Source organism: Salmo salar, chromosome 08, assembly GCF_965601325.2.
Source record: "Salmo salar chromosome 08, fSalSal1, whole genome shotgun sequence".
Taxonomy (NCBI): Eukaryota; Metazoa; Chordata; class Actinopteri; order Salmoniformes; family Salmonidae; genus Salmo; species Salmo salar.
This window is the reverse complement of record NC_138298.1, coordinates 27,422,271-27,449,665: the sequence shown is the minus strand read 5'-3', so window position 1 is coordinate 27,449,665 and position 27,395 is coordinate 27,422,271. Positions and strand designations below refer to the sequence as shown.

Genomic DNA, 27,395 nt, shown 5'->3' with positions numbered 1-27,395 from the left:
CAAGGCCCCAATTCAATCAAACACACATAGGAAAACTGCTCAACGTAATGCTTTCACTCAGAAATGCTAAGTCGTATCAGAGGGCTAAGAGAAAAAACATAACTAAACAGTCCCTGTCTGTGTTATGTATTATGTATTAGAGTTGACGTACATATACACTGCTAAAAAAAATAAAGGGAACACTTAAACAACACAATGTAACTCCAAGTCAATCACACTTCTGTGAAATCAAACTGTCCACTTAGGAAGCAACACTGATTGACAATAAATTTCACATGCTGTTGTGCAAATGGAATAGACAACAGGTGGAAATTATAGGCAATTAGCAAGACACCCCCAATAAAGGAGTGGTTCTGCAGGTGGGGACCACAGACCACTTCTCAGTTCCTATGCTTCCTGGCTGATGTTTTGGTCACTTTTGAATGCTGGCGGTGCTTTCACTCTAGTGGTAGCATGAGACGGAGTCTACAACCCACACAAGTGGCTCAGGTAGTGCAGCTCATCCAGGATGGCACATCAATGCGAGCTGTGGCAAGAAGGTTTGCTGTGTCTGTCAGCGTAGTGTCCAGAGCATGGAGGCGCTACCAGGTGACAGGCCAGTACATCAGGAGACGTGGAGTAGGCCGTAGGAGGGCAACAACCCAGCAGCAGGACCGCTACCTCCGCCTTTGTGCAAGGAGGAGCAGGAGAAGCACTGCCAGAGCCCTGCAAAATGACCTCCAGCAGGCCACAAATGTGCATGTGTCTGCTCAAACGGTCAGAAACAGACTCCATGAGGGTGGTATGAGGGCCCAACGTCCACAGGTAGGGGTTGTGCTTACAGCCCAACACCGTGCAGGACTTTTGGCATTTGCCAGAGAACACCAAGATTGGCAAATTCTCCACTGGCGCCCTGTGCTCTTCACAGATGAAAGCAGGTTCACACTGAGCACGTGACAGACGTGACAGAGTCGGGAGACGCCGTGGAGAGCATTCTGCTGCCTGCAACATCCTCCAGCATGACCGGTTTGGCGGTGGGTCAGTCATGGTGTGGGGTGGCATTTCTTTGGGGGGCCGCACAGCCCTCCATGTGCTCGCCAGAGGTAGCCTGACTGCCATTAGGTACCGAGATGAGATCCTCAGACCCCTTGTGAGACCATATGCTGGTGCGGTTGGCCCTGGGTTCCTCCTAATGCAAGACAATGCTAGACCTCATGTGTCTGGAGTGTGTCAACAGTTCCTGCAAGAGGAAGGCATTGATGCTATGGACTGGCCCACCCGTTCCCCAGACCTGAATCCAATTGAGCACATCTGGGACATAATGTCTCTCTCCATCCACCAACGCCACATTGCACCACAGACTGTCCAGAAGTTGGCGGATGCTTTAGTCCAGGTCTGGGAGGAGATCCCTCAGGAGACCATCCGCCACCTCATCAGGAGCATGCCCAGGCGTTGTAGGGAGGTCATACAGGCACGTGGAGGCCACACACACTACTGAGCCTCATTTTGACTTGTTTTAAGGACATTACATCAAAGTTGGATCAGCCTGTAGTGTTGTTTTCCACTTTAATTTTGAGTGTGACTCCAAATTCAGACCTCCATGGGTTGATAAATTGGATTTCCATTGATTATTTTTGTGTGATGTTGTTGTCAGCACATTCAGCTATGTAAAGAAAAAAGTATTTAATAACATTATTTCTTTCATTCAGATCTAGGATGTGTTGTTTAAGTGTTCCCTTTATTTTTTTGAGCAGTATACATATACCTGCTCCCTTCCCTTAAAAAGAGAGCAAGAGAGGACATGACTAAAGATGAACAGGCTTATTAGATGATAGTCAGTTAGCTGTATCTAACCACAAAGTGGAAGGACCATCAGAAGAAAGAAAGAACCGAGGCCTAGAGTATCCTTTAGCGGTTTCTGCCCAGTAAAGACACAATATAAATCTAGCATTATCACTGATGTTCTCCTTGGATCAAACATAGTCAAATATAGAGCGGCAAGTTGCCGGTTAAAAGAGTTAGGCCACTAACAGAAACATTGCTGGTTCAAATCCCTGAGCCGACTTGGTGAACAATCTGTTAATGTGCCCTTGAGCAAGGCACGTAACCCTAATTTATCCTGTAAGTCGCTCTGTATAATAGCATCTGATAATTGATTAAAATGTAAATCAATAACACTGTTACCAGATATTTTAAGTACAAATAATCTTTCCCTCCCTCTCTCCCTCTCTCTCTCTGTCTCTCTGTCTCTCTCGCTCCCTACCTCCCTCCCATCCTCCGTACCTCCCACCTGTAGAGTTCTAGAGAGGAGCAGGAACGTTCTCGTCTGGACTCCATGGTGTTACTGCTGATGAAGCTAGACCAGCTGGACCAGGAGATCGACACGGCCCTCAGCGCCTCCTCCTCCTCCTCCTCCATGGCCATCACCCCCACCCTCAGGAGACACCACCGACGGGTCAGTACCAGTACACAGAGACAACTTCTACAATTTACAATATTGTCTCTAATTCTAGACATTCAGTTGCATAGCATTGTTTAAATATTCCCCATGTAATGTTAATGGGGAGCTAACATGGCCGCCATAGAATGTTGAAGTGTCATGTAAATGCATCATAATTCAGAAACCTTAATGTCCCAACTCTCTAAATACATGGCTTTGTCAATAACTAGCTAGATGTTATAGGAGACAGTCAGTACCTAGCTAGCTTCAGGAGAACCTAATGCTAACATGGCTAGCTTCAAGAGAACCTAATACTAGCCTAGCTAGCTTCAGGAGAACCTAATGCTAACCTGGCTAGCTTCAGGAGAACCTAATACTAACCTGGCTAGCTTCAGGAGAACCTAATATTAACCTGGATAGCTTTAGGAGAACCTAATACTAACCTGGCTAGCTTCAGGAGAACCTAATATTAACCTGGCTAGCTTTAGGAGAACCTAATACTAACCTGGCTAGCTTCAGGAGAACCTAATACTAACCTGGCTTGCTTTAGGAGAACCTAATACTAATCTGGCTAGCTTCAAGGGAATAAGTAATAGAAATAGCTTTAAACTATTGCTCTAAAGTTTATCTCTAAACCAATCAATGTCCTTCCTCGGTTGCAGGAAGTGGACTTCGACTCAGTAAAGGCCGTCGGGACAGTGTCAAGCACTCCACAACAGCATCAAGTATCCACTACTCTGACCTCCGCTAGGCTGACTGCTGCTCCCAGGACCAAACCAAAGACTGGGGTAAATTAGTCAATCATTGTGACGCTTACGCTTTAACCCAGATTTCAACCTCAAATCAACGATATAGGGTGTCAAGGTTTTGGGGATCATTTCAATTGAAGTGTTAGGTTTGGTCACATTTTAACCTACCATTTCAAACAAAATCCACAACAAGGGTCTCAAGGTTTTGTTTGTGACGGTTCTGTCAAACAGCAACAGAGGTTTTAAGGTTTGGTTTATTTCAACGCAAATTCACGTTTTGTGACGGATCTGTCAAAGTTGATGTCAGTCAAAGGTGTAATGGATCTCTGGTTCCTTTTAACCTGACATCTGTCTCTTAATGGATCTCTGGTTCCTTTTAGCCTGACATCTGTCTCTTAAAATGGATCTCTGGTTTTGTCTAGCCTGAAATCTGTCTCTTCATTGATCTCTGGTTCCTTTTAACTTGAAATCTGCCTCTTAATGGATCTCTGGTTCAATCTGTCTCTTAATGGATCTCTGGTTCCTTTTAATCTGAAATCTACCTCTTATTGGATCTCTGGTTCGTTCTAACCTGAAATCTGTCTCTTTAATGGATCGCTGGTTTTGTCTTGCCTGAAATCTGTCTCTTTAATGGATCGCTGGTTTTGTCTTGCCTGAAATCTGTCTCTTAATGGATCTCTGGTTTGTTCTAACCTGAAAGCTGTCTCTTAATCTCTGGTTTTCTCTAGCCTGAAATCTGTCTCTTAATGGGTCGGCCGGCTGGTCGCTCAACTGAGCAGCTATAGCAGGAGGTACGGGGTATTTAACACCAGGCCAACTGTGTGATTAGGTTTAGACCCCATCGGAGAAGGGAGAGAGAAGGCTTATTGCCTTTCTTTACACACCTCAAGTCCCTCCAATCCCTCTGTCTGTGTCTGTTTACTATACAGTCCCTTGAGGAGTGTTTGCAGTGCACTTAGTGAGCTGGCAAGGCACAAGTCACGCACTAAAACCCAGAGAGGTTCTCACAGACGGATGGAGGGATGGACAGACAGACAGCGAACACGCACGCACGCGCACACACAGACACACACACACACACACAATCACACACAGAGTGACTCTGGCTGGTAGGAATGTGGCCCAGCAATTCTGAGGGCCTGGTTCCTTGGCAGACTGCTAAAGCCCGTAATTAGCAGGTTCCTGGGTCTTGAGCCGCCTCGCACCAACAAAAGGGTCAAAGGGGGGGGGGTCGTGACAGGACAGACGAAGGGGGCCGAGGGAGGGGGTGGGACTTTGTTCAAGAGAGATTTACATCTTGACCTCTTCAGTCGCTCACTTAATGGCTTTTCTGTCTGACTGTGTCGTCTTTGTATTTTTGGGACAAGCACACAATGAACACACAGGTGGGTTGACCACTTCTTGGACAAATCTTCTGGGACTGAATCACTTTATCCAGTGTTTGTTTTTGGCTGTTGTCTTGTGATTGAGGGGACGTTGAATTAGACACTGCTATTCTATTGACAAATTGCCACATAGAAAGACATACAACATTATGAGTTGATAAAAAGAGATGATATCAAAGGTTATGCTCTTATCTGTTGTTTACAAAAGCACCAGAAGTTATTTGAGGTTCCTGGGTTCACTTCCGCTCCTCTTCAAAAAGCTGTTAAAAAGTTTATTTCAAAGGTTATGGTCTTTTAACAACCAATTCAACACTTCAGAATGGAAGAAGGTCGTTACATAGAATCTATCGCTTAATCTAGTGAGTTATTTGTTATTTATCAGCAGAGAATTGTGCTATCCAGACAAAATATTAGATAGGTGATTGGCTTTGTATCTTTAAACAGGAAAAACAGATTTCTGTGTTATCTGTTGTCATTCCTCTTCCATATATAAACTCAGCCAAAAAATAAACGTCCTTTCACTGTCAACTGCATTTATTTTCACCAACTTCACATAAGTTAAGTAAATATTTGTATGAACATAACAAGATTCAATAACTGAGACATAAACTGAACAAGTTCCACAGACATGTGACTAACAGAAATGGAATAATGTGTCCCTGAACAAAATGGGGGTCAAAATCAAAAGTAACAGTCAGTATCTGGTGTGGCCACCAGCTGCATTAGGGGCAGCAGGGTAGCCTAGCGGTTAGAGTGTTGGACTAGTAACTGAAAGGTTGTAAGTTCAAATCCCTGAGCTGACAAGGTATAAATCTGTCATTCTGCCCCTGAACAAGGCAGTTAACCCACTGTTCCTAGGCCATCATTGAAAATAAGAATTTGGTCTTAGCTGGCCATGGCACTTTTTGCCAGTCCTGTCTGGTCCAGCGACGGTGGGTTTGTGCCCATAGGCAACGTTGTTGCCGGTGAGGTCTGGTGAGGACCTGCCTTACAACAGGCCTACAAGCCCTCGGTCCAGCCTCTCACAGCCTATTGTGTACAGTCTGAGCACTGATGGAGGGATTGTGCGTTCCTGGTGTAACTCGGGCAGTTGTTGTTGCCATCCTGTACCTGTCCCGCAGGTGTGATGTTCGGATGTACCGATCCCGTACAGGTGTTTTTACACCTGGTCTACCACTGCAAGGATGATCAGCTGTCTATCCTGTCTCCCTGTAGCGCTGTCTTAGTCGTCTCACAGTACAGACATTGCAATTTATTGCCCTGGCCACATCTGCAGTCCTCATACCTCCTTGCAGCAAGCCTAAGGCACATTCACGCAGATGAGCAGAGACCCTGGGCATCTTCCTTTGATGTTTTTCAGAGTCAGTAGAAAGGCCTCTTTAGTGTCCTAAGTTTTCATAACTGTGACCTAATTGCCTACCGTCTGTAAGCTGTTAGTGTCTTAACGACCGTTCCACAGGTGCATGTTCTTTAATTGTTCATGGTTCATTGAACAAGAATGGGAAACAGTGTTCAAACCCTTTACAATGAAGATCTGTGACGTTATTTACATTGTTGCGAATTGTCTTTGAAAGACGAGGTCCTGAAAAAGGGACGTTTCTTTTTTCGCTAAGTTAATGTATTATGTATGTCAAAACCCGAAGAAGAGTTTCACATCAAAAGGTTTTAATTTTATTATTTTTTACATGCATTTCACATTCAGCCTCTATCTAGCAGTGCCGGTCTACAGACCAAAGGTTGAGATGAGAATTTTCTAGTTTTATTCTTAGACATATGTCTTAGTATTCTTTAGTGATGTTGTAACTGCAGACCTGTTCCAGGCCTTATAGACAGACTTCCAGGGGCTTAAGAGACAAGCTGAAGAGACGAGCTGAAGAGACGAGCTGAAGTGACGAGCTAAAGAGACCAGCTGAAGAGACGAGCTGAAGAGACGAGCTGAAGAGACGAGCTAAAGAGACGGGCTGAAGAGACGAGCTGAAGAGACGAACTAAAGAGACGAGCTAAAGAGACGAGCTGAAGAGACAAGCTATAGAGACAAACTAAAGAGACGAGCTGAAGAGACGAGCTGAAGAGACGAGCTGAAGAGACGAGCTAAAGTGACGAGCTGAAGAGACGAACTGAAGAGACGAGTTGAAGAGACGACCTGAAGAGACGAGCTGAAGAGACGAGCTGAAGTGACAAACTCAAGAGACGAGCTGAAGAAACGAGTTGAAGAGACGAGCTGAAGAGACGAGCTAAAGAGACGAGCTGAAGAGACGAGCTAAAGAGACGAGCTGAAGAGACGAGCTGAAGAGACGAGCTATAGAGACAAACTAAAGAGATGAGCTGAAGAGACGAGCTAAAGTGACGAACTGAAGAGACGAGCTAAAGTGACGAGCTAAAGAGATGAGCTGAAGAGACGAGCTGTGTGGTGTGTGTGTGTGTGTGTGTGGTGTGTGTGTGTGTGTGTGTGTGTGTGTGTGTGTGTGAAGGTGTGCGTGTGTGTGTGATTCTGGGCACCTCTGCAGTGGAGACCCTATGGAGTCAGAGAGTGATGGATTGAAGTGAAGAGGCGATGACTGTCTGAAGGGGTTGTGAGTGGTTAAGAGGATAGGGGTCTATTCAGGAACTGGAGTGGTGAGATGCCCACTCAATCAACTCTGATAGGACAAGGAGATGCTGGACAGACAGCTGGCCCTTTGAATGAAGGAAAGTTATAGGTCGTCACAAGATGGCAAAGCTGCAAAGTCAAAATGGTGAAGGAGCAATGAGTTCCCCTGATTTCCATCACCCCCCTCTCTTGATATTGGGAGTCTCCAGATGCACTGGCATATGGGTAGGGTGTCATTAGCGGAACATTCCACCCCGATCGATTCCGGGGGGATGACTGACTGAGACATTTGATTAGTCCGTTGTGGGGGGCAATCCTGTGGAAAATGCCTGATGGGATTCCCACAGTTTGAGAATTCCCCAAACGGAAATGGATGCTTCTTCTCCCTGGTTCCCACAGAGGCTGTGTATGTGTGATGATCCCCCTCTAATAAAAGAAAATAACCTCACCCCTCCTCCAGATCCACTCCCTCCATCTTACCTTCCTACTGTACTGGAGGAGCAAGGGATAGTCAGGAGGGCAAACCTCTCTAAATAATTTAACAACGGGGAGAGGGAGAGCAAAAAAGAAAGAAATAAATAAAGAGTATGGGGCTTGGTCCAAAGTAGTGCACTATACAGGGAATTTAAATTAGTATTTTATTTCACCTTTATTCAACTAGGCAGGTCAGTTAAGAACAAATTGTTATTTACAATGATGGCCTACCGGGGAACAGTGGGTTAAAAGGATCTCTACAGATCGGTGTGTCCCCCTCGGGACGGTTGAGCTAATGTGCGTTAATGTGATTAGCATGACGTTTTAAGTAACAAGAACCAGGACATAGACATTTCTGATATGGACAGAAAGCTTACATTCTTCTTAATCTAACTGCACTGTCCAATTTACAGTAGCTATTACAGTGAAAGAATACAATGCTGTTGTTTGAGGTGAGTGCACAGTTATGAACTTGAAAAGTAATTAATAAACCAATTAGGCACATTTGGGCAGTCTTGATACAACATTTTGAACAGAAATACAATGGTTCTTTGGATCAGTATAAAACTTTGCACATACACTGCTGCCATCTAGTGGCCAAGATCTAAATTGCGCCTAGATTCCTAAGTCATATATTGGCCTTTCTCTTGCATTTCAAAGATTATGGAACAAAAAAATACCAAAAAACTCATGTTTTTTTCTTTGTATAGTCTTTTAGATCTAATATGTTATATTCTCCTACATTCCTTTCACATTTTGACAAACTTCAAAGTGTTTCCTTTCAAATGGTATCAAGAATATGCATATCCTTGCTTCAGGTCCTGAGCCACAGGCAGTTAGATTTGGGTATGTCATTTTAGGCGAAAATTGAAAAAATGGGGCGGATTAACTGCCTTGTTCAGGAGCAGAACGACAGATTTTTACCTTGTCATATCAGGGATTAAATCCATCAACCTTTAGGACCCGACACTCTAACCACTAGGCTACCTGCCGCCCTAAGGGTGCCATTTGGTACGCACTTAGAGGGAGAGCGATAGAGAGATAGAGAGGGGGTCCATGAGAGTGATAGAGACAGACTGACTCATTTATCAAGTGGCATACCTAATCACTCATTCCTGTCTAGTCATATCCACACAAATGGCAGGAACGTGAGCAACCCCTCATAACGAAGATGTCCTGCCACTCGAGGGGTGTAGGCCCAAGGAATTCTAATGGAAAATAGGTCAGCATCTAGGTCTGAGATGGGACGAGAAGAAAGGGAGGAATGTGCAGAGAAAGGGAAAAGAGAGATCAAGGGTCTGGCTAATGTAATTAAATGACAGCAGGGGAGGAGATCCTGCTACTGATCCTGGTCAGGCTAGTGTTGGATTCACAAGTGAGCCTTCAGCACGTGGCTAACGTCTGCACTGAAGTGGGTTATGAGCTAGGACTGCTAACACGCTGGATAGCTAAACTTAGTTTTTAGCATAATAACACAGTGGCTAAGTAAATAAAACATATATTTATTAGCATGCTAACACACTGGATAGCTAAACAAAGTTGCTAGCATGCTAAGACTCAAGCTGGCTAATCAAAATATCTATCTATTTGCATGCTCACATGCCAGCTAAGTTAACTAAATGAAACAGCTATTTATTAGCATGCTAACGCCCTGACTTGCTAACCAAAGCATCGATATCAATGGACACGAGTTGCTCACAGTCGCGTTCAGTAGGCCTATGGCATGCACTGCAGACATTAATCTCTAACACGTAGGCTTCCGAAAGTTATAGCATGTCTGTTCATTGTATTTCATATCTAACATGTCTGCTTCCAAAAGTTAGAGCATGTCTGTTCATTGTATTTCATATCTAACATGTCTGCTTCAGAAAGTTATAGCATGTCATTGGATTTCATATCTGCAACGTTCAGTACCAAACTGAACACAACCCACAATTCACGCTAATTTAATTAGAGCATCCGATTGGATTATAGACAGGAAATGAATGAGGGGGAGGTCTACAATGGACAGTTTAGGAGCAGGCAGGGGCATTGGGTTTATTATGAGTATTTTCAACATGTAGACAGATATTCCATTGATGCAGCATTTGTTTCTAGGACATTACAATGGAGCAAATGGCTGCTCTCATAGCAGGCTGAAGTCCACAACAGCGAGATTCCCTCCTTATCTTGTTGATGGCAGTGGTCTGCACTGTGTGTGTGTGTGTCTTACCAAGTAAATACAAGGGAGATTGGTCGTTGTGCTAAATGCCCCCTCTCTCACACACGAACACACACGCACTGTCTATACTTTTATACCTTCCCTATCTGTCTCCATGGTTTAACTTTTGGGGGGAGATAAGAGTAAACTCCATCTTTAAAAAACAACATTTTTGATAAACGAAAATGCGTTCTAAGTAAGCAGTGCTAACCTTCTGCACTCCACAGCCTTCATCAAGCATGCCACCATTGTGTTCTCTCATGACAACTGGTGTTTATGTAACAGTGATAAAGTCCTAGAATCCTGACATATGGCTTGGGTGTTGTTTTGAATGGACACTGACTAAGGTACAGTATTTGTCACAATGTACGAATTGTAGTGGCATGCCCTCTTGGTGTCCAGTGACAGTGCCATAGCGAGTGGCTATTCTTGACTACGCTGTATTGTCGTTGGGGTTCTGTGTGCGGTGTATTCTGACCTAGCAGGTGGTTTTCATTCTTGACTACGCTGTATTGTCATTGGGGTTCTGTGTGCGGTGTATGCTGACCTAGCAGGTGGTTTTCATTCTTGTGTGTTGTTGTGGGGCTGTAGTTGTGGTGGTGGGTGGTGCACCATAGCAGGTGTCTTTCTCTCGGCAGTAAAGTTTGTTATTGTTTGGTCTCATGCTCGTGGTTGCATTGCAGGTTGCTGTCTTTGCGTTGTAGCGGGAGCTATTTTAACAGAGGTGTTAAATTGTAGTGGATAGGCAATGGGATTAAGGTAAATTAAGTTCAATTGGGATGTGATTGTTTGTCATCATGAGGTATGTGGGGGGCTCTGTGGTGATTTGCCTTATATCTTATTTGTTTAATTGTCTTATCTTTTGGTCATGTAACATGAAATTGTCCATTTTCTAAGATCATAATATGATTTGATATAAAATATGCCTGATGCGGTGTGTCATAGTGGCTTCCCAGTCTTTTGTTGTGTGGTGCGTTTTAACATGGTGCTATTCTTAGGGGGTTTGTGGCAGCAGTAGAGGATGTCACATGTCAGGGCAGGGGCAGAGGCCCCTTAAATGGTACAGTCGGAAACAACATATCAATCACTCTCTGGGAGAAGAGTTCCCCAACAGCACAGGGCTGCCAAAAAACAGACCTTCAGTTACACAATAGATAGGCTATGTCCCAAATGGCTCCCTTTGTCTTACTGTATATAGTGCACTACTTTTGACCAGAGCCCTATCGTGCAGCACGCATAGACATCCCTCAACCGTCTGTTAAATGTAGCACACCAGATTCTAACATAGATGTACCTGTTATGTATACTAACTCTGACCTATACAAACTCTGACTTATACTAACTGTGATCTATACAAACTCTGACTTATACTAACTCTGACCTATACATTGGGGGATGGTGGCTTGGGAGTCCTGTGGAGGTGGGGGGGGGGGGGGGTCTCGGATGGTTGAGGGGCAGCTCTTGGGAACTGTGGGGGGGTCTCGGATGGTTGAGGGGCAGCTCTTGGGAACTGTGGGGGGGTCTCGGATGGTTGAGGGGCAGCTCTTGGGAACTGTGGGGGGGGGAGTCTCGGATGGTTGAGGGGCAGCTCTTGGGAACTGTGGGGGGGGGTCTCGGATGGTTGAGGGGCAGCTCTTGGGAACTGTGGGGGGGGGTCTCGGATGGTTGAGGGGCAGCTCTTGGGAACTGTGGGGGGGGTCTCGGATGGTTGAGGGGCAGCTCTTGGGAACTGTGGGGGGGGTCTCGGATGGTTGAGGGGCAGCTCTTGGGAACTGTGGGGGGGGGTCTCGGATGGTTGAGGGGCAGCTCTTGGGAACTGTGGGGGGGGGGTCTCGGATGGTTGAGGGGCAGCTCTTGGGAACTGTGGGGGGGGGTCTCGGATGGTTGAGGGGCAGCTCTTAGGGACTGTGGGGGGGATCTTGGATGGTTGGTGGCCTGGCGGTTGGGAGCTTGGGCAGATAGGGGCGCTTGACCCTGGTTGCTCCTGTGGGTCGCTCTGGATGGGAGTGTCTGCTAGATGACTGAATGTAATGTAAATGTTGAGCGGCTTCACTGCAGGTAGATTGTATGTTTTTATATTCAATAAAAATAAATAAAAAATCTGACCTATACAAACTCTGGCAGCTCCATCGCCCCTCAACATTCCATAACCATCCCATAACCATCCAACCTCTTGGCATTTGTTCTGTCTTCCATCTCCCTGGCAACCATGCTCAAAACAAACCATCTATCATATTTCGCCTCTGTTCGGGCGCTGTTTGACAGTGCGTGATGTAATGCTGTAATTAGGTGTTGGAATTCCAAGTGTCCGATTGTCTTGTACCTGTTAGGTCCAAAGGGTTAGGCAAGAAAAAAGTGAATTTAGATGCTTGTAGATGGACACAAGAGGGACTACTTTTTGATTTATCGCCTGTTGGGTTAGTTATGCATGTGTTTATTTATCTTGTGTGGATGTGGACAATAGCTGTGCTGAGGCGTCTGTGATAAGGCCACAGGCTGTAGCTGTCGCTTGTCCTTCCTCTCTCTCTCTGTCTCGTCCTGTTTGGCAAGTGGCCACCAACACACAGTCCCCAACGATCCTTTATCCACAACCAGAAACCACACATTGGCTTTCCAATGGGCCTATATAGATCTCTCTCTCTCTCTCTCTCTCTCTCTCTCTCTCTCTCTCTCTCTCTCTCTCTCTCTCTCTCCTCTCATTCTTCTACATGCTAATAATATCTATAACTTAGCATGGTGGGAAACCATCAGTATTTCAATGTCACTTGGGGGTGGTTCTGTGGGTATACTGTCCGGTCATGGCCGAGTTAGTCGGCTTTCTGCTGTGTTGTTGTCCCTGACCCTGGCTGAGGCCAATCTGCGCTGAACACACAGCTGCAGGAGCACAAACAGAGGCCTGCCTCAGCCCCTCAGCCCCTCTCATTTCCTCAGCCCATCAGCCTCTCAGCCCCTCTCAGCCTCTCAGTCTCTCAGCCACGGTCAAACAGGAGAGGGAAAGAAAAGAGGAGAGAAAAATAAGATTGTTTTTGGAACAGGATGTGGAAAAAAATGTACTTCTTTACCTCTGTACGGAAATCTCTTATTTCCTGCCGATTCAAGGTTACGTGGATTGCATTAGGTATTCCAAAAACTGGGCAGAACACAGAGGGTTTTTTTCTCAGTCGGTGGGAGACAGGCCTTTTAATTAACAAGACAGGGAAGAAAAAAAAAAAGAAAACTCAAATGTGAAATTGTTTTGTAAAACGTTGCCACGTTAATCATAACTTTTGTGGGAAAATCCTAACTGATGCAGAATGATCTGTCTCATTGCAAACTTCAAGGAAATTATTCAGTCCACCTACTGGACTGCGTGTCCCTACATCTTCTAACCTTGAGCCATCAGAAAGACAGAAATACAATGGCCCCCAATCCGCTGGGGCCATAATACCATCCTGTTCAGTGATATAGTGGTAAAACATAATTGGTGGGTAAACGCTAAAGTACGTCTCCATATACAGGTGGGTAAACGCTTGCAGAAAATGAAAAAGGTGAGTAATGGGCATTTACGTGCATTCACCATCCACCACACCACTGGTCCTGTAGTGTTATGACTGGATCTGTAGCGTTACGACTGGATCTGTAGTGTTATGACTGGATCTGTAGTGTTATGACTGGATCTGTAGTGTTATGACTGGATCTGTAGTGTTATGACTGGTCCTGTAGTGTTATGACTGGATCTGTAATGTTATGACTGGATCTGTAGTGTTATGACTGGATCTGTAGTGTTACGACTGGATCTGTAATGTTATGACTGGATCTGTAGTGTTATGACTGGATCTGTAGTGTTATGACTGGATCTGTAGTGTTATGACTGGATCTGTAGTGTTATGACAGGATCTGTAGTGTTATGACTGGATCTGTAATGTTATAACTGGATCTGTAGTGTTATGACTGGAACTGTAGTGTTATGACTGCATCTCTATTGTTATGACTGGATCTGCAGTGTTATGACTGGATCTGTAGTGTTATGACTGCATCTCTAGTGTTATGACTGGACATGTAGTGTTATGACTGGATCTGTAGTGTTATTACTGGATCTGTAGTGTTACGACTGGATCTGTAGTGTTATGACTGCATCTCTAGTGTTATGACTGGAGATGTAGTGTTGTTACTGGATCTGTAGTGTTATTACTGGATCTGTAGTGTTATGACTGGATCTGTAATGTTATGACTGGATCTGCAGTGTTATGACTGGATCTCTAGTGTTATGACTGGATCTGCAGTGTTATGACTGGATCTGCAGTGTTATGACTGGATCTGTAGTGTTATGACTGGATCTGTAATGTTATTACTGGATCTGTAGTGTTATGACATGATCTGTAGTGTTATGACTGGATCTTATATAACTAACATTCAAGTTGTGCATATTATCTTACATACCATCTCTGGTTCCATATCAGCTCTGTCTGACGTTTATACAAACAGTAATATCATGATCTCTTGCATATTAGTTGCTGAGAGAGAGATTTATAGTGTTAATAGTGCTTGTGAGTGTGTGCGTGTGTGTGTGTACGTGTGTGTGTGCGTGTGTCTGCGTGTGTTATTATAGTTATTATTATAATTATTATTGTTATTATTATTATTATTATTATTGTTACTGTTATTAATGTTGTTATTTTTACTACTGTTATTATTATTGTTATTATTATTATTGTTAGTTAGTTAGTTAGTACATCAAAAGGATGCACACACACACACATAGTTGTGTGATGATGTTATAGATGGTAAATCTTCTATATGACAGGTAAACTGAGGCATCTAGAAACCCCCTCCAGCCAGAATGAACGTCTGTAAATCAGTCAACAAACAAACACACTTGAAGCGGAGAAGAGCACCGACACACAACAGCACACGTCGTAAAACCAGGTGTGATGCAGCCAGCGGCACTTACAGCAGGCCTGCGGTGTGTTTGTGTGTGTGTCTGAGCGTGTGTAAATGACATCATCTCAACATAGCCACTACTTAGACACAACGGTCAAACCGTGAGTCTTGACTTAGAACATGGGCCGTATTAACAGATGTCATGATGAAGGTGTTTGTGTTTGGTTAGGGCTCATGTCTGGCATTAGAAGGTAGGGTGTGTTAAATTAAATTTCTGAAGGTGTTGGGTATCTGGTGGCATTGTGTGTGAAATCTGGAGGTGCAGCTGCGTGTGTGTGTGCCCACAAGCACGTGTCTGTCCATGTGTGTGTATGCGTGTTTGTGTGTTTGCCCACACATGTGCATGCCCTTGTCCATGCGTATTTGAGTCTGTGTGAGGAGAGAGAGAGAGAGAGAGAGAGAGAGAGAGAGAGAGAGGGAGAGAGAGAGAGAGAGAGAGAGAGAAAGAGAGAGAGCGAGAGAGAGACACTACCAGCAGTCCCTCAGTAGGTCATTAAACAGGAGGTCTACCATGGCCTCTGTCCTCCATATGAGACAATTCAACCCTGCTGTGGGTCTCAGCCCACTTTGTTGTTGTCCCCCAAAGCACCGTTGGCTAATCCAGGAGCTAGCATTGTTACTGGAGTCAGGCTCATATTAATTCAGGAGTTAGCATTGTTACTGGAGTCAGGCTCATATTAATTCAGGAGTTAGCATTGTTACTGGAGTCAGGCTCATATTAATTCAGGAGTTAGCATTGTTACTGGAGTCAGGCTCATATTAATTCAGGAGCTAGCATTGTTACTGGAGTCAGGCTCATATTAATCCAGGAGCTAGCATTGTTACTGGAGTCAGGCTCATATTAATCCAGGAGCTAGCATTGTTACTGGAGTCAGGCTCATATTAATTCAGGAGTTAGCATTGTTACTGGAGTCAGGCTCATATTAATTCAGGAGTTAGCATTGTTACTGGAGTCAGGCTCATATTAATTCAGGAGCTAGCATTGTTACTGGAGTCAGGCTCATATTAATCCAGGAGCTAGTCATTGATTACTGGAGTCAGGCTCATATTAATTCAGGAGTTAGCATTGTTACTGGAGTCAGGCTCATATTAATTCAGGAGTTAGCATTGTTACTGGAGTCAGGCTCATATTAATTCAGGAGTTAGCATTGTTACTGGAGTCAGGCTCATATTAATTCAGGAGCTAGCATTGTTACTGGAGTCAGGCTCATATTAATCCAGGAGTTAGCATTGTTACTGGAGCCAGGCTCATATTAATTCAGGAGCTAGCATTGTTACTGGAGTCAGGCTCATATTAATCCAGGAGTTAGCATTGTTACTGGAGTCAGGCTCATATTAATCCAGGAGCTAGCATTGTTACTGGAGTCAGGCTCATATTAATTCAGGAGCTAGCATTGTTACTGGAGTCAGGCTCACATTAATCCAGGAGCTAGCATTGTTGCTGGAGTCAGGCTCATATTAATCCAGGAGCTAGCATTGTTACTGGAGTCAGGCTCATATTAATTCAGGAGTTAGCATTGTTACTGGAGTCAGGCTCATATTAATTCAGGAGTTAGCATTGTTACTGGAGTCAGGCTCATATTAATCCAGGAGTTAGCATTGTTGCTGGAGTCAGGCTCATATTAATCCAGGAGTTAGCATTGTTGCTGGAGTCAGGCTCATATTAATCCAGGAGTTAGCATTGTTACTGGAGTCAGGCTCATATTAATTCAGGAACTAGCATTGTTGCTGGATTCAGGCTCATGAAACTGATCCCCATTTTCTCTGCTTGGTAAGACACAGAGCCAGGAGACGAATGGCATGTAATCAACAAAGAGTCAAAAAGAAGAGGAGTTAGGCAGGAGGAGGACAGCAATGACCTCAGTGTGATAGGAGGACCAGACCAGACAAGGCCAGTCTGTGGTAATGGGAGGAGGAGGAGGTAGGAGTTGGGAGGAGGAGGAGGTCGGAGTTGGTGTGTCTCTCATCTGTTGATGGATTCCACTGGCCTGCCAGCCGTTTACACTCAGAGGGCCTAACACTAAATCCCAGCAGACACTGGATGAAACCAGAAGCCTGCTGCTTTGGCTTGGTGCTCTAAACAAACACACTGTGTGTGGGGTGTGGGTCTGTGTGTGGGGGGTGGGTCTGTGTGTGCGGGTTGGGTCTGTGTGTGAGTCTGTGCATGTGCGTGAGGGGAGAGGGTGTTGGGGAGGTGGGTGCGTGTCTGTGTCACTCTCTCTTTCTCTCCTCTCCCTTTTTCCATCAACATCACTCCTGTACAGACCATATCTCATGTCCAGCAGGTTGAACAAGAGGGCAAGTACGCGGCTGGCAGCCTGTGTGGGAATGATCAGCTAGCAGCTGCTGAAGTTGTCTGCTTCCTTAAGCCACTCAGTAAACCGTGCCCATTTCCCAACGTAGATTAGTGTAAAACACTTCCTAGGACCCATCTGTATATATCACATTATGAATATGTGATGTACTTCAGGCATTGGTGCATTGATGTGTACAGAATAGAAGTAGGAATGTGAATATGAAGTCTTGAATCCAATGTTATAACGCACTCTACAATACCACCTGTGTTTTGTGGTTTAACTTACACAAAACTGAACTCTGTGGTTAAATATCATTTAAAAAACATCCAAACGTAATCTGAAACACATGACAGGTGTAGCGGGAGAGGCTATACGGACACTGCTGACCTGTTACTAACCAAAGCAGGTCAGGAGTGTCCGTACAGCCTTTTCCAGGTATAGGCCTCATTTCGTTACCAGGAAGTAGTCCCTCACTACCAGGAAAGATGACATAACGTCCTGTTGACACACTTCAAATGTAATGTGACACATCTGGAAATCGTTAAAAGGTGGAATGGGGTATAGGGAGAGGGGAGAAGGTGTAAGGGCGAGGGAGGCGGGGGACGGGGGTCTTGTCTCTGAGAAACGGGGTGCAGTGAAAAGAGAGAGAACGTTTTTAAGGGAATGTGCACGCAGGGCTTAGAGTGTGGAGAATGAATTCAATAATAAGTGCAGGGCTGATTGGTCTGTCACACTCACACTGCAGTCACAGACCAGAGATAAGATAAAACCAAGGCCCTCTGTACACGCACACGCATACAAACACACACTCATACAAACACACACACATACAAACACTCTGCTTGACTCTCTCTTTCTCTCTCTTCCCCCCCTTCCCACCCCTCTCTCCCTCTCTCCCCTTCTCCTTCTCACACACAGTGACCTCCTCCCTCCATCCCTCTCCGTCCAGCTTACCTGACCATAGCATAGCCATGCCACTGGCACCAATTAAACCAGCTGGTGTGGGGAGAGAGAATGGATTGGCTTGGCTTGAGCCTGTCTAATCCCTGGGTCTGCTGAGACCATGGGTGGTCAGAGTCAGAGGGCCCAGTCCGCAGCTGGAGATTTTGGAGAGTTTTTTGGGGGAGGGGAGGGTGGTGGTAGGGGTGGTGGTCTGGAGGTCTGGCATGGCGGACTCGATTTACATCATGCAAGACTAGAGCCACATGCCAAAGCGCTGCATTGCATAGTGTTGTTTACCCCCTGTGTCATACACACCCTGCAGAACGTGCACACACGTGCACATGGAGACATGCACAGACACAAATACTCACACTCACATCCACACACCTCTCTCTCTCTCTCTCTCTCTCTCCTTCCCTTCCCTTCCCTTTTTTTCTTTCTTTCTTTCTTTCTTTCTTTCTTTCTTTCTTTCTTTCTTTCTTTCTTTCTTTCTTTCTTTCTTTCTTTCTTTCTTTCTTTCTTTCTTTGTCTTTCTCTCTCTCCTTACTTCCCTCCCTCTCTCTCTCTCTCTCTCTCTCTCTCTCTCTCTCTCTCCTTCCCTTCCTCCCTCTCTCTCTTTCTCGCTCTCTCTCCTCCCTCCCTCCCTCTCTCCCTCCTTCCCTCCCTCCCTCCACCAGTAAATTAGCTGTAGTAAATGAGGCAGTGGAGGACTGTGTTTTAAAACACACCACACCAGAAGAGATTCTACCATTGTCCCAATGGCATAGCAATGAGATGAACCTAAACTGTGCACACACCTGTAACCTGGCTCAGACACCAGGAAGTAGACAAATGTGAGTAGATAAAAATAACCAATAATAAAGCCAATTGCTATAGTGGCCATGACGAGGTTCACAGGAGTTATCTGGCAGGCTACACACACACAGATTACACACACACACACAGATTATACACACACAGATTTTACACACACAGAGATTACACACACACACACAGATTACACACACACTCCTACACACAGAGGAATGTGATGAACAGATTGTTGTGGCAGGGAGAGAAGTTAAACTCCTCTGAACTGAGCAGCTGAAGTAGACATATGAATCTACCTCTGATACCAAGCCAAGGTCCTGGCTGGTTGTTGTGTTTGTGGTGATGATTTAATGATTGAACTGCAGATGAGGGAAGTACAGGGCTGTAGGGTCTCCCTAAAGGGGGACTTCAGTAATGGTATCTCCCCAGTGTTGTTGTAAGGTTAATTAAAGGGCAATAAATTGTTGAGGGAATTCCTCTCTATTTCCACATGTGAAATGTGACCTGCGTGTGTGATAAAGCCCTCTGTTGTTTTTTCTGAATCCCCACTGCCCACACACACACACACACATATACACACACACATGCACACGCACGTACACACAGACACACACACTGTTGCCCAGCCAACCCAGCCAGCCCATCCAGCCCAGCCAGCCCAGCCAGCGGTGAACGTGATTGAGGTGGTGTGGGATTTAGATAAGACCTAGAAGAGGTATGCATGGCTGGGGCTCAGACACACTGTTGTGGAAGAGACTGAGTCTTGAGTCCCAAATGTCTCTACTGCTCTACTTTTGACCAGGGCCCAACTCTGGTCAAACTACTCAAATCTAGTGCACTATATAGAGGGTAGGGTGTCATTTGGGACACACCTAGAGACAGACAGATTGGGACCAAGACAACAGTTTTATCCAGCCATCAACCCAGCTGATCAACAACATCAAACAGAGAGGATGAGATGAGGCTTTGTGTTGGCTATACATCCGTGGCTGTGTCTGAAATGGCATCCTATATGGGGCACTACTTCTGACCAGGGCCCATAGGAGTGCACTATATAGGGAACCAAACGCTATTTTGGACTAAACCGTCTGCCACAGAATTTGATGTGTAGATACTGGAGTTTTCACTGTGACCTGACCAACTGGATAGTGTTGGAATAGGAATTGGACTGGAAGTGTTGTTAAGGAGTTTTAAGCCTGCTTTATAAACAGGGAGGCAGGTAGCCTAGCGGTTAGAGCGTTGGGCCAGTAACCCAAAGGTGGCTGATTTGAATCCCCGAGCTGACTAGGTGAAAAATCTGCAGATGTGCCCTTGAGCAAGGCACTTAACCCTAATTGCTGCAGGTGTGCCGTACTACCATGGCTGATGGTGTTAAACAACACATTTCACTGCACCTATCTGGTATATGTGACAATAATAAATACATGAATGAATATGGCCTTACTGACACACTAGAACATGACTGTAAAGCAGTGCTGTAGTCGAAGACTCGGGTTCCACCAGTAGTGACTTTTGCATAATTCAACACACCAGTTAAAACAGCAAATGTTAGAAAGCTGTATTATCTCGTTAGACTTACAAATATGCAACAATGTCATCAAATTCAGCTTCAAAAGTGGTTGGACAGCAGCTTTTAGCACTACCGAAGGACTTGTGACTTGACTCGAAAACGAACGACTCGGACTCAAACATTCGGGACTTAGGACTTGACTCGTGACTCGAGTGTTAACGACTCGAACTCAAACACTAGGGACTTAGGACTTGACTCATGATTCGAGAATAATCAAATCAAATGTTATTGGTCACATACACATGGTTATCAGATGTTAATGCGAGTGTAGCGAAATGCTTGTGCTTCTAGTTCCGACTATGCAGTAATATCTAACAGTAATCTGACAAATTCACAACAACTACCTTATACACACAAATACACATAAATGTAAAGGGATGAATAGAATATGTACATATAAATATATGGATGAGCGATGGCGTGCAGCATAGGCAAGACGCAGTAGATGGAATAGAGTACAGTATATACATATGAGATGAGTAATGTAGGATATGTAAACATTATTAAAGTGCTGTTATTTAAAGTGACTAATGATACCTTTATTAAGTCAATTTATTTAAGTGGCCAGAGATTTGTCTGTATGTTGGCAGCATCCTCTCTAAGTTAGTGATGGCTGTTTAACAGTCTGATGACCTTGAGATAGAAGCTGTTTTTCAGTCGGTCCCAGCTTTGATGCACCTGTACTGACCTCGCCTTCTGGATGATAGTGGGGTGAACAGGCAGTGGCTCGGGTGGTTGTTGTCCTTGATGATCTTTTTGGCCTTCCTCTGACATCAGGTGCTGTAGGTGTCCTGGAGGGCAGGTAGTTTGCCCCCGATGATGCGTTGTGCAGACTGCACTACCCTCTGGAGAGCCTTGCGGTTGAGGGCGGTGCAATTGCCGTACCAGGCGGTAATACAGCCTGACAGGATGCTCTCGATTGTGCACCTGTAAAAGTTTGTGAGTGTTTTAGATAAGATAAGCCAAGTTTCTTCAGCCTTCTGATGTTGAAGAGGCACTGTTGCGCCTTCTTCACCACGCTGTCTGTGTGGGTGGACCATTTCTGTGTATAAACGACTCGGACTCAAACACTAGGGACTTAGGACTCGACTTGGAATCAAGTTTAGTTACTTGATTACATCACTGCTATTAGGTATGTAAATAAGTTAAATGTTCACCTAAGAACACACACACACACTCTTACACAAACATATGCATGGTGTGAAGCTTTGGCCCCAGATCTATTCCACGGACCCGTCTTGGATTAAAACAGGCTCAGAGATCAAAGGTCGGGACCCGAGGTCAGATGTCAGAGAACAAGGGAGACCCCTGCATTCCACACACACACACACACACACACACACACACACACACACACACACACACACACAACCCTCTCTCCCTCTCCCCTTCTGTAAGGAAAACATAGTCCGAAAATTCTTTATCTGTTGCTGTGGCCTTGGATTGAGGCGTTTGCACATCAGAAAACGACGTGTTTGCCCCATGCCTTCCGTCTAGGCCTAGAAGAACACATATTTACTGGGTCAAAGGTCAGACTTAAAAGTGAAAAGTAAAGTTATGGATGTTGTATTTCTGATGTATGTTTTCAACGCTCTGGAATGGATGATCATTTGTTTGAATCACATTCTCTAGCCAGCTGCACTCTGGAACAGGCAAGCACACACACACACAGATACACACACACACTGAAGAATGAATGGTGGTACTAAATCATATTAGACAGCTGTAAAACATGGTAAAACATATTTGAGAATTTGCTTGAATTAAATTCCATTCCTATGAGAGAGCACTTAAAGTGTCAGAGATTTACACCCTTTATGGAAGGGGGATTTACCTGCAGTACGAATCAGGCCTGTTGGCCTCATGTTTCCAACTTGACATACCTGCAGTAGGAATCAGGCCTATTGGCCCCATGTTTCCAACTTGACATACCTGCAGTAGGAATCAGGCCTATTGGCCCCATGTTTTCTACTTGACTCACCTACGGTAGGAATCAGGCCTGTTGGCCTCATGTTTGTACTTGACTTATCTGCGGTAGGAATCAGGACTATTGGCCTCATGTTTCCTACTTGACTTACCTGCAGTAGGAATCAGGCCTATTGACCACATTTCTAGAAATCCAGTGTGGAGGATTCCCAGGAATCAGGACTGAATAAGCAGGACATTTTGCAGATCTAGTAAAGCCGTATGGTATGACAGTAGGTCCATAGATGCTTCTAACACATGTAACCAGTACTGATGCAGGATCGTAATTTGAGCCAGTTTGCTACAGCAGGAATCCTGTAGCAACAGGAAATGTGAATTATTATGTGGATTATAATGAATGGACATTTTTACAGAGGGTTGATTACATTTTTCTGCAGAGAAAATAAAGTGTGAATTTTCAAAGCGGAAATTACAAACTTCAGACGTCTTTTTAAACCTCAAATACACTTCAAATTGTACATTTCCGGAAAGTTGTCCTGCAACATGGTGATAAAATTAAGATCCCACACCTGTATGTAAAGTGTTACCAATGTTTCAGTACCAATGTTGCAGTTTTAAGTCAAGTCTTAAAACCAATCCTGACTCTTCCTCTGTGTTGGTCTCTTCTACAGAGCCTGTCTGCCATGCCTAAGACAACCCATCAAAACGGTAAGGCATCATGCTTTTCTGTTTTCTCATATAATGTTGCTTTTCTGCTATCTCCTTTGATTTCCTGTGGATTGGCTGTTGCTGGTGAGTGCGTGTGCGTGTGCGTGTGCGTGTGTGTGTGTGTGTGTGTGTGTGTGTGTGTGTGTGTGTGTGTGTGTGTGTGTGTGTAGCGGAGCTGATTTTGAGTCACACTCTCGTGATGAGGTAGCCCTGTCTGACACTTCTAAGCTCAAATGACACTTTCACACCTACAGGGAGTCCTCTTGGTCTAATGGTTACGTGACACATTGGGTTGACTGGGTTCGATTCCCACCGGTTACATGTACTGGTAGAAATGATAGAGGTTATATCAAACAGATAAATATATTATTTTCCCTTCAGCAGTTTAACAAATTGGTATGATTTCGATGATGACCTGTCTGTGGTGAATAACGTGGAACTGATATTCTTGTGTGTGTGTGTGTGTGTGTGTGTGTGTGTGTGTGTGTGTGTGTGTGTGTGTGTGTGTGTGTGTGTGTGTGTGTGTGTGTGGGTGTGTGTGTGTGTGTGTGTGCGTGCGCCAATGAGACCAGACAGGCAATGATGCATGGGGGGCTGGGAGCCATACACAAGGTCAGAGGATGACATTTATTAATCTATTATCTTTCTGCTGGGTTCAGCTCAGAGCTAGGGGAGGGAGGCGCAGGGCAGGAGAGATAGATGGAGAGACAGAAACAACAGGAGTGGAGGGGGAGGCTCTGGCATATCCCAGGGTGTCACAGAGAGACACATGATGTGTATTCAGATAACAACATTTATCAGACCCATATGTTGGCCAACCCATCACCCTAACCACAAACCATCCCATCACCCCAACCCAACCCATCTCCCTAACCCCAACCCATCTCCCTAACCCCAACTCATCACCCTAACCCCAACTCATCACAATAACCCCAAACCAACCCATCACCCCAACCCAACCCATCTCCCTAACCCCAACTCATCACCCTAACCCCAACCCATCACCCTAACCCCAACCCATCTCCCTAACCCCAACCCATCACCCTAACCACAAACCAACCCATCACCCCAACCCAACCCATCTCCCTAACCCCAACCCATCACCCCAACCCAACCCATCTCCCTAACCCCAACCCATCACCCTAACCCCAACCCATCACCCTAACCCCAACCCATCACCCTAACCCCAACCAATCACCCTAAACCCATCACCTTAACCCCAACCCCAACCCATCACCCTAACCCAAACCCATAACCCCAACCCATCACCCTAACCCCAACCCATCACCCTAACCCAAACTCATCACCCTAACCCAAACCCATCACCCTAACCCCAACCCATTACCCTAACCCCAACCCATCACCCATCACCCTAACCCCAACCCATTACCCTAACCCCAACCCATCACCCTAACCCAAACCCATCACCCTAACCCCGACCCCAACCCATCACCCTAACCCAAACTCATCACCCTAACCCCAACCCATCACCCTAACCCAACCCAACCCATCACCCTAACCCCAACCCATCACCCTAACCCCAACCCATGACCCTAACCCCAACCCATCACCCTAACCCCTATCCATCACCCTAACCCCAATCCATCACCCTAACCCCAACCCATCACCATAACCCCAACCCATCACCCTAACCCCAACCCCAACCCATCACCCTAACCCCAACCCATCACCCTAACCCCAACCCATCACCCTAACCCAAACCCATCACCCTAACCCCAACCCATCACCCTAACCCCAACCCATCACCCTAACCCCAACCCATCACCCTAACCCAACCCATCACCCTAACCCCAACCCCAACCCATCACCCTAACCCCAACTCATCACCCTAACCCCAACCCATCACCATAACCCGAACCCCAACCCATCACCCTATCCCCAACCCATCACCCTAACCCCAACCCATCACCCTAACCCCAACCCCAACCCATCACCCTAACCCCAACCCATCACCCTAACCCCAACCCATCACCCTAACCCCAACCCATCACCCTAACCCAAACCCATCACCCTAACCCAAATCCATCACCCCGACCCATGACCCATCACCCTAACCCAAACTCATCATCCATCACCCTAACCCAAACCCATTACCCTAACCCAAACCCATCACCCTAACCCCAACCCCAACCCATCACCCTAACCCCAACCCATCACCCTAACCCCAACCCATCACCCTAACCCCAACCCATCACCCTAACCCAATCCCATCACCCTAACCGCAACCCATCACCCTAATCCCAATCCATCACCCTAACCCAAATCCATCACCCTAACCCTAACCCATCACCCTAACCCAAACCCATCACCCTAACCCCAACCCCAACCCATCACCCTAACCCCAAACCCAACCCATCACCCTAACCCCAACCCATCACCCTAACCCCAACCCATCACCCTAACCCCAACCCATCACCCTAACCCAAACCCATCACCCTAACCCAAATCCATCACCCCGACCCATGACCCATCACCCTAACCCCAACTCATCATCCATCACCCTAACCCAAACCCATTACCCTAACCGAAACCCATCACCCTAACCCCAACCCCAACCCATCACCCTAACCCCAACCCATCACCCTAACCCCAACCCATCACCCTAACCCCAACCCATCACCCTAACCCAATCCCATCACCCTAACCCCAACCCATCACCCTAATCCCAATCCATCACCCTAACCCAAATCCATCACCCTAACCCTAACCCATCACCCTAACCCAAACCCATCACCCTAACCCCAACCCCAACCCATCACCTTAACCCAAACCCATCACCCCAACCCCAACCCATCACCCTAACCCCAACCCCAACCCGTTACCCTAACCCCAACCCATCACCCTAACCCCAACCCATCACCCATCACCCTAACCCATCACCCTAACCCCAACCCATCACCCTAACCCCAACCCCAACCCATCACCCTAACCCCAACCCATCACCCTAACCCAAACCCATCACCCTAACCCAAACCCATCACCCCAACCCATCACCCATCACCCTAACCCCAACTCATCACCCATCACCCTAACCCCAAACAATCACCCTAACACCAACCCATCACCCTAACCCAAACCCATCACCCTAACCCAAACCCATCACCCCAACCCATCACCCATCACCCTAACCCCAACTCATCACCCATCACCCTAACCCCAAACAATCACCCTAACACCAACCCATCACCCTAACCCCAACCCATCACCCTAAATTCAACCCATCACCCTAACCCCAACCCATCACCCTAACCCCAACCCATCACCCTAACCCCAACCCATCACCCTAACCCCAACCCATCACCCTAACCCAAACCCATCACCCTAACCCAAACCCATCACCCCAACCCATCACCCATCACCCTAACCTTAACTCATCACCCATCACCCTAACCCCAACCCATCACCCTAACCCCAACCCATCACCTTAACCCTAACCCCAACCCATCACCCTAACCCCAACCCCAACCCATTACCCTAACCCCAACCCATCACCCTAACCCCAACGCATCACCCTAACCCCAACCCATCACCCTAACCCTAACCCCAACCCATTACCCTAACCCCAACCCATCACCGGGAGGATGGAGATAGAAACCAGACTCGCCGGCTTGTCAGATAGATCCCCAAACCTCCCCAGACCTCACTCTAACCCCCTACACTCATACACACACACACACACACACACACACACACACACACACACACACACACACACACACACACACACACACACACACACACACACACACACACACACACACACACACACACACACACACAAACATGCATGCATACACACAGACACACACCTCCCACCCCCCCTAGCATTGGATTTCCTGCTGTAAATCCTGCCTCCAGACCTGGGGGGACAACATGTAGACATTGTGGCTCGGGTATTTTCCTTTAGTTCAGTTAGTTAGCCATTAGCAACAATCTGGCTGGCTATCAAAAAAAGGACCCATCAGTAAGCACATCCCTGTTAGTTTACACCTGAGGGGAAGGAGAGATGGGAGAGGTGTGTGTGTGTGTGTGTGTGTGTGTGTGTGTGTGTGTGTGTGTGTGTGTGTGTGTGTGTGTGTGTGTGTGTGTGTGTGTGTGTGTGTGTGTGTGTGTGTGTGTGTGTGTGTGTGTGTGTGTGTGTGTGTGTGTGTGTGTGTGTGTGTGTGTGTGTGTGTGTAGAATCGTGTGTGTGTGTGTGACGTACGTGTGTGTGTCCTTCCATATTTTGGTCAGACATCTCTCTTCTCAATTACACAACTTTTCACAATGACCTTCTCACAGACTATCAATCTAAGCTGAAGATTGGGCTCAGAATCACATGTAGTAGCTTAAGGACTACAGTAACTAACTATAAAGCCACTTTAAAGTCTGTTTTTGTCATTTT

At 46.0% G+C, this 27,395-nt stretch overlaps 1 protein-coding gene across 2 annotated transcripts in view; it reads left to right on the top strand.

Annotated features, from left to right (window-relative positions):
- LOC106610470 (rho GTPase-activating protein 7) overlaps nt 1-27,395 on the top strand; it is a 139,286-nt gene that overhangs the window by 10,673 nt on the left and 101,218 nt on the right. For both annotated transcript variants that reach the window (XR_006770806.2, XM_045722957.2), the window contains exons 3-5: nt 2,276-2,434; nt 3,082-3,207; nt 22,954-22,990. Coding sequence is in view for 1 of the 2 variants with exons in the window: in XM_045722957.2 (XP_045578913.1) it covers nt 2,276-2,434; nt 3,082-3,207; nt 22,954-22,990 (322 nt within the window). In the remaining variant the exon portion in view is untranslated. The remainder of the gene's footprint in view (nt 1-2,275; nt 2,435-3,081; nt 3,208-22,953; nt 22,991-27,395) is intronic.